This window comes from Nothoprocta perdicaria, unplaced genomic scaffold (genome assembly GCF_003342845.1).
Source record: "Nothoprocta perdicaria isolate Ctin4 unplaced genomic scaffold, notPer1 scaffold_120, whole genome shotgun sequence".
In the NCBI taxonomy this organism is placed as follows: domain Eukaryota; kingdom Metazoa; phylum Chordata; class Aves; order Tinamiformes; family Tinamidae; genus Nothoprocta; species Nothoprocta perdicaria.
In genome coordinates this window covers 1262303-1279378 of record NW_020454317.1, presented here as the reverse complement: position 1 = coordinate 1279378, position 17076 = coordinate 1262303, and the positions used below count along the sequence as shown (strand labels likewise).

The window sequence follows — 17076 nt, the reverse complement described above, 5'->3', positions numbered from 1 at the left end:
TGAGAGCAAGCCTGCTGCGGCTGCGATTACGTGATTTTTAAGAGATTAAGGACTGTGGTAAATTGATTGTTTTTGGATTTGTTCACATGGCAGGTCTGTGCAATGCCAGGGCTTTGACTTGCAGGCATTCATGGTGTCTCTTTCTCTTTGCAGGTTCTGAAGCATCTGCGTCACTTAAATTTCACCAATAACATGGGGGAACAGGTGGATTTTGATGAATTTGGAGACCTGGTAGGGAATTACTCAATAATCAACTGGCATCTCTCTTCAGAGGATGGCTCAGTCGTCTTTGAGGAGGTTGGGCACTACAATGTTTATGCTAAGAAAGGGGAGAGGCTCTTTATCAATGAAAACAAAATCCTGTGGAGTGGCTTCTCTAAGGAGGTAAGTGCTTATATACTTCCAGCAATGTTTCCCAAACTTCTGAAGATGGAATTTGAAATAACTCTCCTTACTCCACACATTATGGCTCCATGCCTCATTAAAAGGCCCATTTATCTTAGTGTGTGCACAATTTCTGCTCTAGTCCTTCAAACCTTCATTACCAACTTATAGAAATAATGGGCTGCTGCTTCTCCATTCCAACATATTCAATGAGCCATGGAGTTATTATGGATATTAATGTTATAATGTTTTAATGTTAATGTAATAATGTTTTTTTTTCCTTTCTGGCCCAAGTAGTTAGCTTAGAATTTTGTTAATCTCTTTCCACAAGAATGACAAATTCATTGCTCAAAGCTGGCTGTTGACAGCCAGATTTTCCTGACTGTGATAGTGTTACTACTGAAAATGCAGCACTACTGCTGCATTTGGATCAAAAAGCATTTATTTCTTCTTCTAGTTAAATTCACAACTGTTTTCTGCAGACTTCATCTCCAAGTCCCACAGCCTTCCACATACTCTTACGTTGCAAACCAAACAGAACAAAGCCCGTTACTTCACTTGTGCTAGCTTGAGTCTCCTGTCCAAACTATGGGCTGCCCCACTATCTTTTTTATCTAGTGGAAGAGACCTGTTATGTCTCAAAACTACATAATGTATTGATTGCCTCTAAGTTGTGCTCCACCTGCTTGCAGATGTAAGATCTTCTCAGCATAACCTTCATACTGGATACTTCACTGGTTTCCAAGGCTATGTCACCCCCTACTTGTGGGCATGCAATGTAGAGAGCTTTGGGCAGGTGCCAGGTGAGCTGCTGTAATCCAGAGTAGCAGCGCCCTAGAAAAAAAAAGCCATGGCTCACAGAGGGGCTACTGAGCAGGCACATGGCTTGGGAGTGACATGGAGTGTTAGCTCAGCAGGATCACTGACAGCCTATGCTGCAATGCTGAGACATGTTAAATCAGTTCCTCATTGATGAACACAGCACTTCACCTAAATGATCATTCATTTTTGCTGACAGGTCAGTAATTGTTCCTGCAGTGGCTACATTTGCCTGGCATGTTCATACCGTCAGTTAATCCTCATCTGACTCCAGATTTACCAGCTTCAATTGCGGGTTAAATTCAGAGCTCTCTGAAGGGAGCACAGGTTAGAGCACACTGCAGCAGGAATACTGAGCTTGGGGCTTTCCAATCCCAGCTGAAGACTGCTTAAACTGTAAATGGAGTTAAAAGCATATGATAGTCTAACCCCTTCTGATCATTGCAAATGCTGTTGGCACCTCTTCTAAAAGCTAGGGTGTTAACTCTTTTTTTTTTCCCTTCATTTAAACACAATAATTTTCTTTATATGAATTCCTCTGACAGCACAATATTTATCTTCATTCTATATCCTAAACTATTATAAATATGGCTGTACATTGCTAAATGTTATGATAAGGCATGAAAACAGTGTTCTAGTTAATAGGATCGTGATCTCTATATCTACTGTAGCTTTTTTCCCCCAATTTCCCCAATTAAAAGATCCTGTTCAGAGAGACTACCCAGTATTCTACTCACTGAAGTTTTCTGTGCTTCAGTTTCATCAAAACCAGATTAAATGTAGTTAGTTTTAACAGGGGAGCTGTAGTATTTGCCAGACCTGCAAAAAAACAACTTTTGACAACTTGTTCAGCAACAACAAGAAGAGCAGACAAGATGTATTAATTTTGGCAGAAATTCATGAAATTTCCCACAGAACACTTGAGTCAGATAAAGCAATCTCAGAAGTACTAGTAATTTATCTACGAAAAGTGTGGAGATGTCTCAAAGGATTAGAGAGGGTAATTTTTATTTTTAAAATGAGACATTGGAGAGCCAAGGGAATTACACACAATTGAGGCTAGCTTCAGTAACCAAAAAGATGTGATAAGAACTATAAAATACTTTATAAATAGAGGTTAATAATCTGGTAAGAAAGAGACAATATAAATTTGTCAAGAGCAAATCAAAACAATTTATTTTTTCTCCCTCATAGGATTGCTTAGCAGATAAATAGGAAGCAATGTGGTGAGGCCTATGACTCAGCTCCTTTCTGCTGAAGCAAACCTTCAGCAGGGTGAATGGAGGCTTCCAAACAGAAACTTAAGCTTAGCTTTTGTGCAAGAGATCCTGATTTCCACCTGTTGTGACTTCTTGCTGTCAGTGTCTGTAGGCATGCACTAAGCAGGCCCCTTGGAGCACTTGCTGCCAGGACATGAGCATGCCTAGGTGAGCTAATACGCACAGTCAACAGCTGACATACGTAATAATTTGCAGTAGCAGAAGTCTGGAAATCTGAGTTACCTTTCTGGTTAAACGTAGATACGTAAGCAGTTAGATGGGGGCTATATAGATCCTTTCTATGGATGTAAGCGTGAAAAACCCAAGGTGTACCCCACATGAATGTACATGCTTTTTTGCATCTGCATATAGCTTCTGATTTGCACTTTAGGTAGATGTTCAGAATTCTAAAAACAGGAAAAGCTCTTCTTGTTTATGAATTCACTTAATGTAGTCTAGTTAATGTAATTTAGTTAATTGCTCCTTCTGGGTTTGAGATTATTTTCAAGAGAACATGCTTGGAGTGTACCTTAAGGACCTATTTTAATTCCTATAAATCATTAACAGCTAATATGCAATATATAAGACAGAGAAAGAATTGGGGTTAAGTAGTCAGAGCCATTCCTTTCCAAGTCTGACTTGAATTCCTGCCAGGATTGATCTCCATCTAAGGAATGTTTCTGCTATGATGGGACACACACCAGTTACCAGTGCCCATAACACAGTAGATGTTACAGAGATCTGCTGTCTCCCCTACCATCCCTTGATGCGATCCTGAAGGCTCTGGAAGGGCCACTGTCACCATTAATAACTCTTAACAACTCTTTTCTTGCAGGTGCCTTTCTCTAACTGCAGCAGGGACTGTCTCCCAGGCACCAGGAAGGGCATTATTGAGGGAGAGCCCACCTGCTGCTTCGAGTGCGTGGACTGTCCTGATGGGGAGTACAGCGATGAAACAGGTAATGCCCACAGACCTCCTTTGGGGTTTGCAGAGGACCACGGTGCCTCTCATGGGCACCGTCACCCACGACTGTGCTAAAGTTACTTCCCTGCAGTGCTGAGCCGGAGTTCCACAGAACAGCCCACAGGGGAAGGTGGGCTAGACCCCTTCCTTTGGGAATCTTTGACAAACTCCATATTAATGGAGTTATTAATTTGGTCAGAGTCACAGTCCAAATAAACAGGTGCCCCTCCTCCATAGACCAGGCACAGGAGAGGCAGTGAGAGTACAAGTGATCCTTTTTGCTATGCCCTGCTCTGCTAGGGAGCTTCACAGAAACCCTGGAGGGGCTTTATCTGAAAAAATGTATGAGTCGAGTCCCATACATTGGGACAAGTTGAGGTCTTGTCTTCTGCTAAGTCTGCTTGTCACTTCTACTGTCACTTAGGAAAAAGGAGAAATTGAAATTGACTTGCATGTAGGAGGCTTCTGATGCAGCCACAAGAAATAGCAATAGCTTTTGTCACTCTGAAAACATGAAAGAAGGAGGCACCCTACCCTGATCCTAGACTCTGTAGAAACAGCAAGGGACAGAACTTGTGTAATGGCTCACAGTAATCAAACAAGCAAAGTTTTGTCAAGAAATTGATCTGAAAGGCTATAGTGCAGGGGAAGGCCTTTTTTAAAACTGGCATTAAATGTCCTTTGCGTTTTCCTACATAGCATGGAATGACTGATGGTTTCATGGTAAAACACTTCTAGATCTGATACTGGGAACCTGCAGGCACCAGAAAGAAGCACCCTCTCTGTTTAAGATGAAAGCTGGTGTGTAGCCTCTATTTATCTCATCACCCATTTCAACCTCTCATGATAACAAACCTCTCTTCCTGTCACTTATTTTTCAGATGCTAGTGCTTGTGACAAATGCCCCGAGGACTACTGGTCCAATGAGAACCACACATCTTGTATCCCCAAGCAAATAGAGTTCCTTTCCTGGACAGAACCTTTTGGGATTGCTCTGACTCTCTTTGCTGTGCTGGGAATTTTCCTGACTTCTTTTGTCCTGGGAGTTTTCACCAAATTTCGCAATACTCCCATTGTCAAGGCCACAAATCGTGAGCTGTCCTATCTCCTGCTCTTCTCCTTGCTCTGCTGCTTCTCCAGCTCATTGTTCTTCATTGGTGAACCCGAGGACTGGAATTGCCGTCTGCGACAGCCAGCCTTCGGCATCAGTTTTGTCCTCTGCATCTCCTGCATCCTGGTAAAAACCAACCGTGTCCTACTCGTCTTTGAGGCAAAGATTCCCACCAGCCTGCACCGCAAGTGGTGGGGGCTCAACCTCCAGTTCCTCCTGGTCTTCTTGTGCACATTTGTGCAGATTGTCATCTGTGTGATTTGGCTGTACACGGCGCCCCCATCTAGCTACCGCAACCATGAGCTGGAGGATGAGATCATCTTCATCACCTGCCATGAGGGCTCCCTGATGGCGCTTGGCTTCCTCATTGGCTACACCTGCCTCCTGGCAGCCATCTGCTTTTTCTTTGCATTCAAGTCCCGAAAGCTGCCTGAGAACTTCAATGAGGCCAAGTTCATCACCTTCAGCATGCTGATCTTCTTCATTGTTTGGATCTCCTTCATCCCTGCTTATGCCAGCACATACGGCAAATTTGTCTCTGCTGTGGAAGTGATCGCGATACTGGCTGCCAGCTTTGGGCTTCTAGCCTGCATTTTTTTCAATAAAGTCTACATCATCCTCTTCAAGCCCTCCCGCAACACAATCGAGGAGGTGCGCTGCAGTACAGCCGCCCATGCTTTCAAGGTGGCTGCCAGAGCCACCCTGAGACGAAGCAACGTGTCACGCAAGCGCTCCAACAGCCTTGGGGGCTCTACCGGCTCCACCCCTTCCTCCTCCATCAGCAGCAAGAGCAACCATGAAGACCCTTTCCCTCTGCCAGCCTCTGCAGAGCGGCAGCGGCAGCAGCAGCGCGGGTGCAAGCAAAAGGTCAGCTTCGGGAGCGGCACAGTCACCCTGTCTCTGAGCTTCGAGGAGCCGCAGAAGAATGCCGTGGCCAACAGGAGCACCAAGCGCAGGAACTCCCTGGAAGCGCAGAACAGCGACGACAGCCTGATGCGGCACCGGGCCCTCCTCCCCCTGCAGAACAGCGATCCCCTCAGTGCAGAGCCCAGCTTTCTGCCAGCTTCCAGCCCAGAGTCCAGCTCACAAGAGTCAGTGGCAGGAGACACAAGAGAAGAGGCCCCAGGCCCTGAGGAGGAGCCTTCTCAGCCATCTGCTAACTCTCGAAATTTCATAGGCACTGGAGGCAGCTCTGTCACAGAGAACACAGTACATTCCTAACAAAAGACGACCATGAAAACCACATTAGTCCCCAAGAGGAACTTGCTCACCTCTTACTTCTGATTGGGAAAGACAACAAAGATGCATATCTGTGACACAGCCCCGCCACAGTCTATGTTAGCGCCGGTACGGTAACGCTCGCATCTCCAGAGGAAGGACTGTCCAAAGCCTGTGTCTGGGGACACCTGAACTGAAATTGCATTTGCTTTATTGAAATCAGGACATCTTGAAGGGACAAGTGAAGATGGCCTCTGGTGGGGTTTAAGCAGAACTCTTTATGCTGCCTTGCCTCTGCAATCTTTTCCTGCCAGACTGCAAACTCAGCTGACTATGGGAGGCAATTAGGCAATTCCACTATACTCTGCTTTTACACTTATGTACAATATTCCTCTTTCCCACTATGTATAATAGTCCCTCTTTATTCAGTATATGTGATCTGTAACCAGGTTCTTCAGGACTCTCCCTTCTACAAAAGCAAGATACACAGTTTCACTTGGGGAACACACGGTCATGGGGAAAATAAAAAAGGCCCAACATCCTACATGCTGTGTACAGCCAAGGCTGTGAACATGTAAAGTATTTAAAGTGTCAGAGCACCCTGCTATTTATATTTAGTAATGTCCCAATCTCTCCTTTCTGCTCACAAGTGGGAGCAGCAGGTACTACTAGACAATGCTCTTCTAGGCTCTGTTACATTAGACCAAGCTACTAGGTTCCTGCTGGTTTCTCCCAGCTGAGGTGACTTCACCTCAGGCCTGACTGCATTGATGGAGGGGGAGAACAGCTTGTCTTATCTCCCAGGAGAAGGTTGTGAGAGCACTGAGATGTATCTGTGATTGATTATGTCACTAGTAGTTGTACGCATAATGACGTGTTGCTGTTGTAATATTCCACGTGGCATACATGGCTAAACCCTTCACACCATAGTCAGTGTTGTGCTTTGCCATATTAATCTGCCTCATACCTACACGTAGTATTACACTAATCATAATGATACTGGTGGGCTTGAAACAAGGCAAATGAAACAAAAGGAAGTGGAGGAGTTAAGAGATGCAGAAATAACAAAACTGTCCATCCAGCTAGAGTGATAAGGGAAAAGATAAATATTTGAAGTGTGCAGGCTGGTAGATGACTGGATGAGGAAGACACACAGACCTAGGTTCTGAGACATACACCCTGGTAAATGAGAAAATGGGGTGTATTTTGGCTCCCACAGAGCACCAGATGTTCAGCAGTTTTACAGGAGATGCTTAGGGTAATTATTTCCCTCCTGGCCCATCTTAAACTAGCCTTCTCTTCAAGAAGTGCACACTATATCTGAAGAGTAAAGAATTCAGAAGAGAGCAAAGGAGAAGTTCATTCTTCTTGCTGCTTGTCCTGCTACCCTAAAAGGAGACATACATGCTCCTAGTTTTGCAATGTATGGCTGGTGCTTCTTCATCCACATGGGAAAAGTTGGAAGTCATTAGAATACATGTCTTTGTGGCTTGATGAGATGAAGAGTGCCCCAAGAAAGCTTGGCAGGAAAGGGTGTGGATATGCTGAGGAATTTATTACCCTCTTTTCAGATCCAGGAAAGGGTGTGGTTATGCTGAGGAATTTATTTCACTCTTTCTAGAACCCATGTGCAAGAACAAGCAGCTGCCATGAAGATGCCAGTTCTACCTCTTGTCAAACATGAACATAGTCTAGACCAGAGCAGAAAGGTATATGGGAATGCAGCTTAGCTTGAGTTGAATCCAAAGGACCCGGAGAATGCCTTGGGGAGACTATCACAACTCTCCTGTTTTGCTTGTTTGTTCTTTTCCAGAGCAGGCAAATAAAACTTACAGATGACATTACTGCATAAAATTTTTCTTTTGCCACCTCCACTTGTTGCTGATAAGGAAAGAGAGTTGTGGCTTAGGAGAGTACATGGAAGTCCAAAACACCTAGGAGAATTATATTAAGAGAATTTCATTTAACCATTTTGTTGATTTGTTACATTCACCATGCAATGGGCTAAAATTTTAATTACTACATATAACTGTATGAACCAGTCCAACTGGGTATGATCTGAAAATTATGGTTCTAAACTTTTGCATGGAAAGTTAAAAAAATAGGTTGAAAATACAAATTGTTGTCGCCAGACTTGTGACAAATCAATTTGCACTGAACCTAGTGAGAGCTGCTCACTGCTCCCAAAACGTCACATTGCTCATTATGGCCTTCATCCTTAATTTAGAATAGTTTCTTAAATTTAAATGAGGGCATGAAGATAGCCACTAGGTGGCAGTAATATCTTGAAAATTAATATATATATATTTAGTTTGTATATAGTGTATACATATATATAGTTGTTAATGGCTAAAGCACTCTTCAGAGGATCAGCAGGCAAAAAGTTTTATCATTATCAATTATGAATAACTGCTATTGGCCAAACCTGTCACCAAGAGTCATCCCTGAAGCTGACAGCACTGAAAGCACATGTTCAAACTGAATTGAAAGAGGAAAGCACAGGATAAAAACTGATGACTATGTACAAGCATACACAACATGACAACCCTTGGCAGCCTCCCTTTCAAAACTTAGCATTGTTCACAGGCTGTTAGGAGTAGAATATTCGCTACCAATGCATTCAGTCAATAACGTTGGCATTTATTTCTAAGCTTTGGGATGTTTTTCTTTATGTCTCTCTCTCTATATATATAAATATATATAACTGCCCCAATGCATGATACAGCTGCTATAATTTTATAGTGACAGATCAGCCCATGCTCAATGTGTGGATGAACCCACTGCACTTTTAGCCAGTGCTGCAGGCCTCAAGCTACATGTTGCGGAGACCCACTGCCTACAGCTTATTTTAGTGGAGCACAACTACATGCAAGGGGGTCTTCGGGGGGGGGAAAAAAAAAAGAGACACTCTTTATAAAGCCAATTTGCAACCAAGCCTCCATCAGTCAGCGGGCAACATCCACTGCTGAGAGATGTAGGTGTCACATTTGCCAAATTAATCTAGGGAGGTTGGGAAAGGTCTTCTCCTCCCTACCAAAACAAATAAATAAACAAATAAATAAAAAGCTGGTCATTCAAAGGAGGGAGAAGGAAACATTTAGCTAGAGAACTGGACATGCAGCTCAAACCCTTGCCAGGGAGCATCTCGTCAGAGCAGGTGCTGGCTACTTCAGCCCAGTCTTTGGCTCTCAGGCTGCCTGAGGACCGGCAAGATGAAATGAAACCAGAAGACGGAACCATAAAATGGCGAAGGAAGGAGTCGCAGCACGTGAAGCTGTCCCCGCTGCTAGCGCAAGGATGGGATACATGGAATAGGGCTGGAAAAAAGAAAAAAAAAAGGGGGGGGTGAGGGAGGAGGTGCTGGGAAAGCCAAGCAGCCGCCAGCCGGGCCAGCGCAGTCTGAAGGGGCGAGGCCCCAGCAAAGCTCTGTCCCTCTCTCGTTTTGCAGGCGGCTTTTTCTCCTCCTTTGCCTGGCAGGCACCAACGTTGCACAGGGAAGGGGAACGTTTTCTGGAGAAAATCCCTCCTGCTCCTTTGTATGAGGCAGCATTAAAACAAAAGCAGACAGCAACAAAACAAACCCCACCCCACCCTACCCTTTCCCCGCCGACCCTGTCCCTCCCCGTCCACGTAGCAAACGCGGCCCGGCCCCCAGGGCTGCGGCCGCCCCCGGGCCGGGGACCCGCCCGGCCGCTTCCCGCGGGGCCGGGCAGCGCGGAGCGCAGCGGAGCAGGGCCGGGCAAGGCAAGGCAGGGCGGCCGCCATGTTGTGCGGCGGCCCCTCGGCGACGCAGCTGGCCACCGTGGAGACGCAGCGAATGGCGGACGAGGTGAGGGCGGACGGGCCGGCTGTGGGGGGCGGCTGCCCCGCGGCTCCGTGGCGGCCAGGGCGCTGTCCGAGCCACCCTCTCGTAGGGCGCACCCTCCGCGGGTATCTCCCCGCGCCGCTTCCTTTTCGCTTAACAAAAGCTGGAAACCAACGAGCGCAGCGGCTGCTCGGGCTGTGCGGCAGTGCCCGCGCCTTGGCCGGCTGCTCCGCGGGGTCCTGCGGCGGTCGCGGCGCCCTGCCCGTCCCGCGGGGCTGCGCAGGCTGGCGGCCCGCAGCCTCCTCCCCGCGCACTCCGCCTCCCCCGGGCAGCAGGGCAGCCGCTCGCTTGCTCTCAGCCGCGAGCTGGCTCGCTGTTTATTGTTGGCCGTGAAGCGCTGCCCAGGCGTTGGGTCGCGCGGCAGGAACGCGTGCGGTGAGCCCCGCGGCGCCTCGCTCGGCGCTGGGCTCCCCGCCGCGCCCGGCCACGTCCCCTGGCTGCCCCGCTTCGTGTGAGGCAGCTGGAAACTCCCGTCTGCCCGGGCTGCCGGTGGTTTTATAGCACGGGCTTGTCCGCCCTATTCATTTGTTTATTTATTATTATTTTCTTTTGCAATGCCGCTGCTCTGTGCATCACATACCTGCGCTGTCAAAAGACGTTGCACAGCAGTGCAGAGCTGCAGTGAGTGAGGATACCCTGCATCTACCCCGGGGGACAGCTTGACTCAAAGCCCATGAAAACAAATAGGGGGAGCTCATCACCTCGCCAGCCTCCTTTTGGGGAGGTGCCTCTCCATCATTATAATCTGCTTGGCCGTCTCCAGTTAGTGCTTTAAGTTTGCTTCTCCCACCAAGGCTGGTCTGATCAAAGTCCTGGACAGTATTTTCCATGCATGCATTTCCTTTGCCTCTCAGGCCTTGTTTTCTATATGTAAACAGAGTAGTCATTCACTAGTCATAGGTTTAAATTCACTGCTTTGGGGATGCCTCTCTGGGAAGGATGTTCAGAGGTCCAGATGTTTAACCAATGCCCTAGACAGAAACTTCATTTCCTTCACACACCCACCGCCGCCTCATTTAAAAGCAGGAAGGCTGACAAACTGCAGAAATGTACTGAGCAACTGAACGATTTGGAGCCTGTCTCTGTGCCTGCTTGGTCTTTGTTAGAGTTTTATCCACTTGAGAGAGAGCAAGATGAAGATTTTAAGAGGAAATTTTGGAAGAATGTTGCGAGCATCATTAAGTGCTCAGGTGCCTCAGGGACACTCTACAGCTCTGTTCCTGCTTGTGCAGAAGATGTTGTACCTACCAGGAAAGCCAGTGATCAGGTTGCTTGCTGATATGTACAGGTTGAACTCTAAAGGATCTGCTTCCTTTCTCAAAAGGAGGGAAGGGCTGGACGAAGGAGCTCCCTCTCTTAGGAAGTCTATACTTTGTAACCACTTTGGCAGGGAAATAAGAAAATATCTTTGCTATGTCACAAAGCAGAATTCAGTTCTTATCAACAGGTAACTCCAGAGAATGATGCTAGTTATAGTATATTAAATAAATTTCCATATTAAGGGAACTCATGCCTTTTCTCTAAGAGTGACCATGTACAAGTAAGTGCTTCTCTCAGACCGTACAGTGTTGTAATGTCGTGTGTAGTAACTCCAAAGTGCCTTCTGCTTTTTGCTCTTATCAGCTTGGAGGTGTAGCACCAATGAAGAAAGATATGACAAGTCATAACTTCTTGTGCTCTCTGTCGTTATCCAGATTGCTTTGCTGGAGAGCAGCAATTTCTAAGCATATACAAAACATCCAAGGGCAACTTGAATTAAAGTTTAACTTTTAGAATGCGATCATGTTGCCTAAAAAGAGATGTGTATCTCTTAAGCTCCGAGCTGAGCTTGCACAGTGAGTTTGATGGTTATTATGCTGTTCTGAAAAGGCTAGAATCCTGTGTTAAAGATAATTGTCATTGTAATTAACATTGAACATGGAATGAACAATAGATTTGTTAAAAAAAAAAAAAAACAATTCTGTGGGAGGCTGCAGGCTTCACTATGCCAAAGACATCACATGTAGAGTAAAAGCCAAACCAATTTGTTTCAGAAGTATGGAGTTTACAAAAAAATCTGGCTTTTCCATTTAAATACTTCAAAATTTGTTCAATTTGTTTTGAATGACATTTTAAATGATTTTATTTAGTGAAATATAAATGGGAAAATGAAAACCGAAAGTCACCCATGAAATTTCAAAGCTTAAGTTCACCAATCTACTCAACAGGATACAGGCTATGATGAAAACATTCTTTTTGTTAAATCAAGATAGAAGTTCTTAAATTATTGGGTGTGCTTCAAATCCTTTCAGAGATTAGTTAGAGCCTGCCGAGTTTGCCCACTCCAAATACGCTTCCTGCTCCTCATCTTCATTGCGTGGTTTTCTCAGGTTTGTCAAACGCTGAACATTGCTCGTAGCTCTGGCAGGAAGTTCTGCTTACTGAGAGCAGGTTAAACATGAGAAATATCTTCTCTTTAACCATGTCCCTGGCTTGAGATGCCCTGAGGAGCTGCCTCTCCAAGGGAAGGGCCGCAGCCCAGGCCTATTCAGCCTCAGAGGTTCCTCAGGATGAATTTTGATCACTTGTGTTCTAGCGACTATTCTGAGAGTGAGCATGCAGGAAACCAGCTTCAAGACATGACAATTTTCAGTCCTGTGATTGAGTTGCAGATCCCTTGGGGTGCAGAGCGGCCTCTCCCTCTGCTCAAAGCAGAACCAGTTCTGAGAGCAGACAGACTGCTCGGGCCTTCACCCAGCTGCCTTCGGCAGACCTGCGAACATGGAGACTCCCCGGCCTTTGCCTTACACCCAGTCAGACCCTCCAATTTCAGTTTTTCACCGTTGTGTTGAACCGTGGCTGGTTCTTCAGTGAGTGTTTCTCCCTTTACCCACAAGCAAGGATGCCCGGGTGCCCTGGGCTGTGACAAGTCACTCCGGGTGACTCTGAGCTGGCTGCAGTCCTGCAGTGTTCAGCGTAATGGCAGACATAGAGAACGTGCTGAGCCAGGCTGCTTTTCACATCTGAAAAACCAGCCTGTGCAGCAGTTAGGATTGCTGAGGGAGTGGTGGACAGCAAAGGGCCAGCGCTGTCCCTATACCCAACTTCTTCCCACCCACTTCTTACACTCTGTGATTTTTGCTCAAGTTCTGAGCTCACTTCCTCCCTCGTCTGAGTCTCAGTGGCGGGAGGAAGGGAGGACTGAATTGCTGTGGTTTCTGCAGCTGCACCCTTCCTTGGGAAGGTTTGGGGTTCGCTTGGATTTCTCTCGTGCACACATCTTTTGGAGGAGAGAATTAAAACATTGTTTTCCTACTTTGGAAGTAAAGCCAGGAACCTGGAAGAAGCTCAGGGCTGCCTCCTGGCTGCCAGGCTGAGGGCAGATGGCCGGTGCCTGCCCCTTCTCACTAGCAGGGAGGGAGAGCATGAGAACAGGCCCGCTGCGAGGATTGTTTCTGTTCCTACTCCAGTGTTTCCTAGAGCACCCGAGGAGCCATTAGCTGGCACTACTTTTCCCCCATGAAAGCGAAGAGCTTTGAGGTGGGACAGCAAACAGATGAATCCCCCTTGAATTTAGAGGGACAGGAAAATAGCACAACGCAGCTCGAAAGAGAAAATCTGCTCGCTGCTCTTCCTGTTGTACTGAGGGTGGGGAGAGCTGCGTAGGGTCGTAGTGCAGGAAGGAAGTGCTGCTGGGCAGTGCTGAGATTGCAAGAAGGACTCCCGCACTAATTCTTACTGCCCTTGCAAGTGAAGCCCGAATCCTTTGCAGTGGAGCTGGGATATTCTAGGAAGCCAAATGCAGGAAAGAAAAGCTGGAACCCATGTGAGTTCATATCTCTGGAGTCTTGGGTACTTCTGTTGACTTGTGAGCACTGATGCTACCCTCTGGAAACTAGCAATGATAAATCAGAAGACTTCTGGGTTAGTTACTATTGGAAAGTATTTGCAGTTTGAAAACACTGCAGGCTAGAGTATCACAGTCTGGAAGAACTGTCAAATCCATGTTATAAAAGCTCAAGTTTCTGCATTTTGCTTTTAAAGCTTGATTCTAATTGCTTGTTCTGTGATGCTGCTTGGTAGTAACTTATTCAGAACTGGAAAAGGAAGGCAATGCTGAAGAAAGTCATTTTTGTCAGGATGACTATCATGTATACAGTCTAAACTTCTCTTTAATGAAAGAAAGAAGTCTTGTATGCACAGGCATCAAACCACTTCTCTGTATTTGTTGATAAATATACAGGACCACAAGGGAAGCTGAGACATGGAAAGAGGAAATAATTGGTCTAAATACTTCTGGAGCATCCAGGCAGTTCTGCTAGAGTCTGTTAGACAGTTTCAGTGTGCGGTGATTGAATCACACTGCTGTCTTGCCTTTGCACAGACTTTTGTACAGACTTTTGGTTGGCCTTGCTTTAATACAAGTTTTTGCATGGTCCATTTTGATGGACAATGTAACTCTGAAAAGCAGGAAAGTCAGCAGCAGTGCACTGCATGGCACTGAGGCACTGGTTTTCAGTGCCTTAAGGCCTAAGTAGTTGAATCTTGCCCTGGTCTTAAATAATCTTTTGTTTTCTTAAGGTGAAGCCTCAGCTGGAAGAAAAAGAAGGGAAAACATTTGATGTCTTCACTGCAGTGGAGTATAAATCCCAGATAGTTGCTGGAACAAATTTCTTCATCAAGGTACAAGATGGTGGGGAATGGGATCCCATTTTTTTACATATATAAAATCATGATATTTTTTTCTTTAGCTACTTACCTATACAAGAATGATTTGAACAACACTCCATGTTGTTCAGCACTAACATTGCATTAAAAGTGAAATGAAAGACAGTGATGCATCAAACCCTCTCTGACTGTGCCACACAAAAGCACAAGCAAGTGGGATCAAAGCTGTGCTTATTGTGCCAGACAAGTTTAGGTATTTTATACGTGTTGAATCTATTAGCCACCTCTCTGCAGCTCTGATTCCCTAGCTGCACACTCAGTATCTCGGGCATAGGGGGGATTAACTGGCATAGAAGGTTTAAGAAATGTTTCCACAAAGGCATGACTTGTAATCAGCTTCAACACAGGACCACGTCTTCTGAGATGCCTCAGGTCTCACTGCCTTCCTGCTTCCCAATCCAAGCCATACCTCCTACTGCAAGCTGCTGTGATTGCATGGAGCTCACTGTTTTCCTTACCTTTCAGGTCTATGTTGGCAATGATGAATTTGTGCACCTGCGAGTGTTCAGAAGCCTCCCTCACGAGAATAAGCCACTGAGCCTTCACAGCTACCAGAAGAGCAAGGCTAGGCATGATGAACTCACATATTTCTAGCAAGCTTATCCTGTGCATTTTTCTAATGGCCACTTATGTGCATTTTCTATAGGCTGCAAAATGTTGATTGTTGTGCAAATGAGAGCAATATGTCTCTTTGTAAACTGAAAGCTGGAAAAAAATCTGATTCTTCTATGCATCTTTCCCAGTGCAGTATCTAAAAGCAGTATCTAAAGCAGATGTGCAGTATCTAAAAGCAAACATGGCTCTTCTTCCAGCTACACTAATGCAAACCTAAAGAGGCTGCAATGATTGCAGTGCAGTTTGACAAGAATCTGGTGCCCAAGTTAAGTCTCTTGACTTGGACTTTGAATTTCCAGGATATCTTATTAGGCCTTATCATATCTGCAGCAAGGAGCCAGAGGAGAATTGGAACCCTCTCTGTGCTGCTTTGTAATAGAGTATATATACGAAATGTGTGTTTTATTGGCAAGGACCTAAACACCGACCTGCACAAATATTGAAAGCATGAAAAAGAGAAGGATTGCAGCATTGAAACAAACATTCCCTTGTTTGTCACGTTTATCTTGTGGCAGTGGTAGGATGTAATGTCCAGTAGAGGGTGTATGAGGTGTAAAATAAAAATTATTTTTTGATTCCTAAGAAAAAGTCCAGGAAAGAAATTAAAACTAGGCAGTGTTTCTGCGTAAGTAACAATAAAGACTTCTCTAGTGTTTACACTGCATTTGACTCTTTTTTTCATTGCGTATTTTGTGTGCTGCTTTTCAGGGTTGGTTATTGTTTTGCATAGAATTCTTCCATGAGCTCTTTTCATATTCCAGATACTTAAGTATTTCTGTTTATGATAACATTTTATGTATACATGCAGGACAACAAGACAGGCTTCTATAGATGTATCAGCCACAAAGGCAAAACTAGAGAAATTATGGACCCTGTATAAAGCGGGGTAGGGAGCATGGTAACAAATGGCTGTGGATATGGCCTACGTATTGCCTTTATTGCCTACGTATGGCCTTTTTTTCTCTTGCACTTACTGCTAAGATCTGTCTTCAGCAATCCAAGATCCCCAAATACCGAGGGAGAACTGGAAAAGGAAGATGTGGCTGAGTAGGACCAGATTAGGGAACACTGAAACAATGTGGGCATACCTAAGCTTGCTGAAAAGCATCTTTTCCTTTTCTTGCTGGGTGGGGGCCGCCAATAGGCCAGGGGCTGGCAGTGCCCCTTGGTGGCAGTGGTGGCTGCCTGGGGCCCAGTGTCGCCTGCAGGTCGAGGGCAGTGAGACTTCCCCTGGACTCAGCCCTGAGGAGGCGGCAGCAGGAGCGCAAGGTCCCGGCCTGAGCACAGCCGTACCGGAGCCCTCAGTGACTGCTCAGCCTTGAGAAGAGAAGGCAGGGTGGGGGGTGGCCATTTTGCCACTTTGTATAAATACCCGATGGGGAGGAGAGGTGAAGAAGGAGCGTGAATCTTCTCAGTGGTGCTCACTGAAAGACAAGGCCGAGTTAAACGCAAACTGCACTGCCATAAATGCCCTTACACACAGGTGCATTAAAGGACTACGCTGCCGAGAAGCGCGAGCATTGGTACAGGTTGTGCAGAGAGGATGTGGAGGTGGCATCTGTGGTGGCAGTGCAAAGTGACGGGGCAGGGACCTGAGCAAGGTGTTTGTCCTGCATGGCACTGCTGGGTGGGGGAAGGATAGAGGGGCCATGGCCTACAGCTACAGGCAACCAGCTGCTGCGCTGCCTGGGGCTAAGGCTGAAATACAAACCAAAAAAAAGAAAATACTTCAATATCTTGTAAGAGAGTGGATGAATTCATGCATTTTTGGCTGGGAGGAATGGGGGAGAGAGGTGGTGGTGCACATTTGCTCCCTGGAGCCATGTTAGCAGCCTTGCATAGAAGGAGCATGTTCTGCCTCCAAAGCGCTGATTAAGGGGCTTAGGGGAGCGCAAACTGCTTCTTCTGCCCATGTGCTGTGGCACATCCCGGCACAAACCTCCCTTGCCAAGTACGGAAGAAAACAAAGGCTGGTGTCGGGCTTAGTAAGTACAGCTTCCTTTGCTCACAAAAGGGGAGGGGTTTTTTTTCAGTGATGGGAGAGGTGTTTCTTGCTGCTCCTCTGCCCTGATGCAACTCCAAAGGTGCAAAGCTGCACACTGACTCCAAATACTGTTGGGTGACGAGGGATTTA

At 46.0% G+C, this 17076-nt stretch overlaps 2 protein-coding genes across 2 annotated transcripts in view; both read left to right on the top strand.

The window, feature by feature from the left end:
- Window positions 1-6672, top strand: part of CASR (calcium sensing receptor) — a 40018-nt gene extending 33346 nt beyond the window's left edge. The window contains exons 5-7 of the mRNA XM_026054300.1: window positions 154-384; window positions 3298-3421; window positions 4308-6672. Of these exons, the coding sequence (XP_025910085.1) occupies window positions 154-384; window positions 3298-3421; window positions 4308-5758 (1806 nt within the window). The 3' untranslated portion in view covers window positions 5759-6672. The remainder of the gene's footprint in view (window positions 1-153; window positions 385-3297; window positions 3422-4307) is intronic.
- Window positions 6673-9497: 2825 nt separating this feature from the next.
- On the top strand, window positions 9498-15456 carry CSTB (cystatin B). Its single transcript, XM_026054317.1, has 3 exons — window positions 9498-9584; window positions 14181-14282; window positions 14793-15456. Exons 1-3 carry the CDS (start codon window positions 9519-9521, stop codon window positions 14919-14921), a joined length of 297 nt encoding a protein of 98 aa, XP_025910102.1. The 5' UTR covers window positions 9498-9518; the 3' UTR covers window positions 14922-15456.
- Window positions 15457-17076: the final 1620 nt, after the last annotated feature.

Coding starts and splice junctions, on each gene's coding strand:
- CSTB (XM_026054317.1), top strand. CDS start 9,519: ATGTTGTGCGGCGGCCCCTCGGCGACGCAGCTGGCCACCGTGGAGACG. Junction 9,585..14,180: donor CGCAGCGAATGGCGGACGAG/GTGAGGGCGGAC, acceptor TGTTTTCTTAAG/GTGAAGCCTCAGCTGGAAGA. Junction 14,283..14,792: donor GAACAAATTTCTTCATCAAG/GTACAAGATGGT, acceptor CTTACCTTTCAG/GTCTATGTTGGCAATGATGA.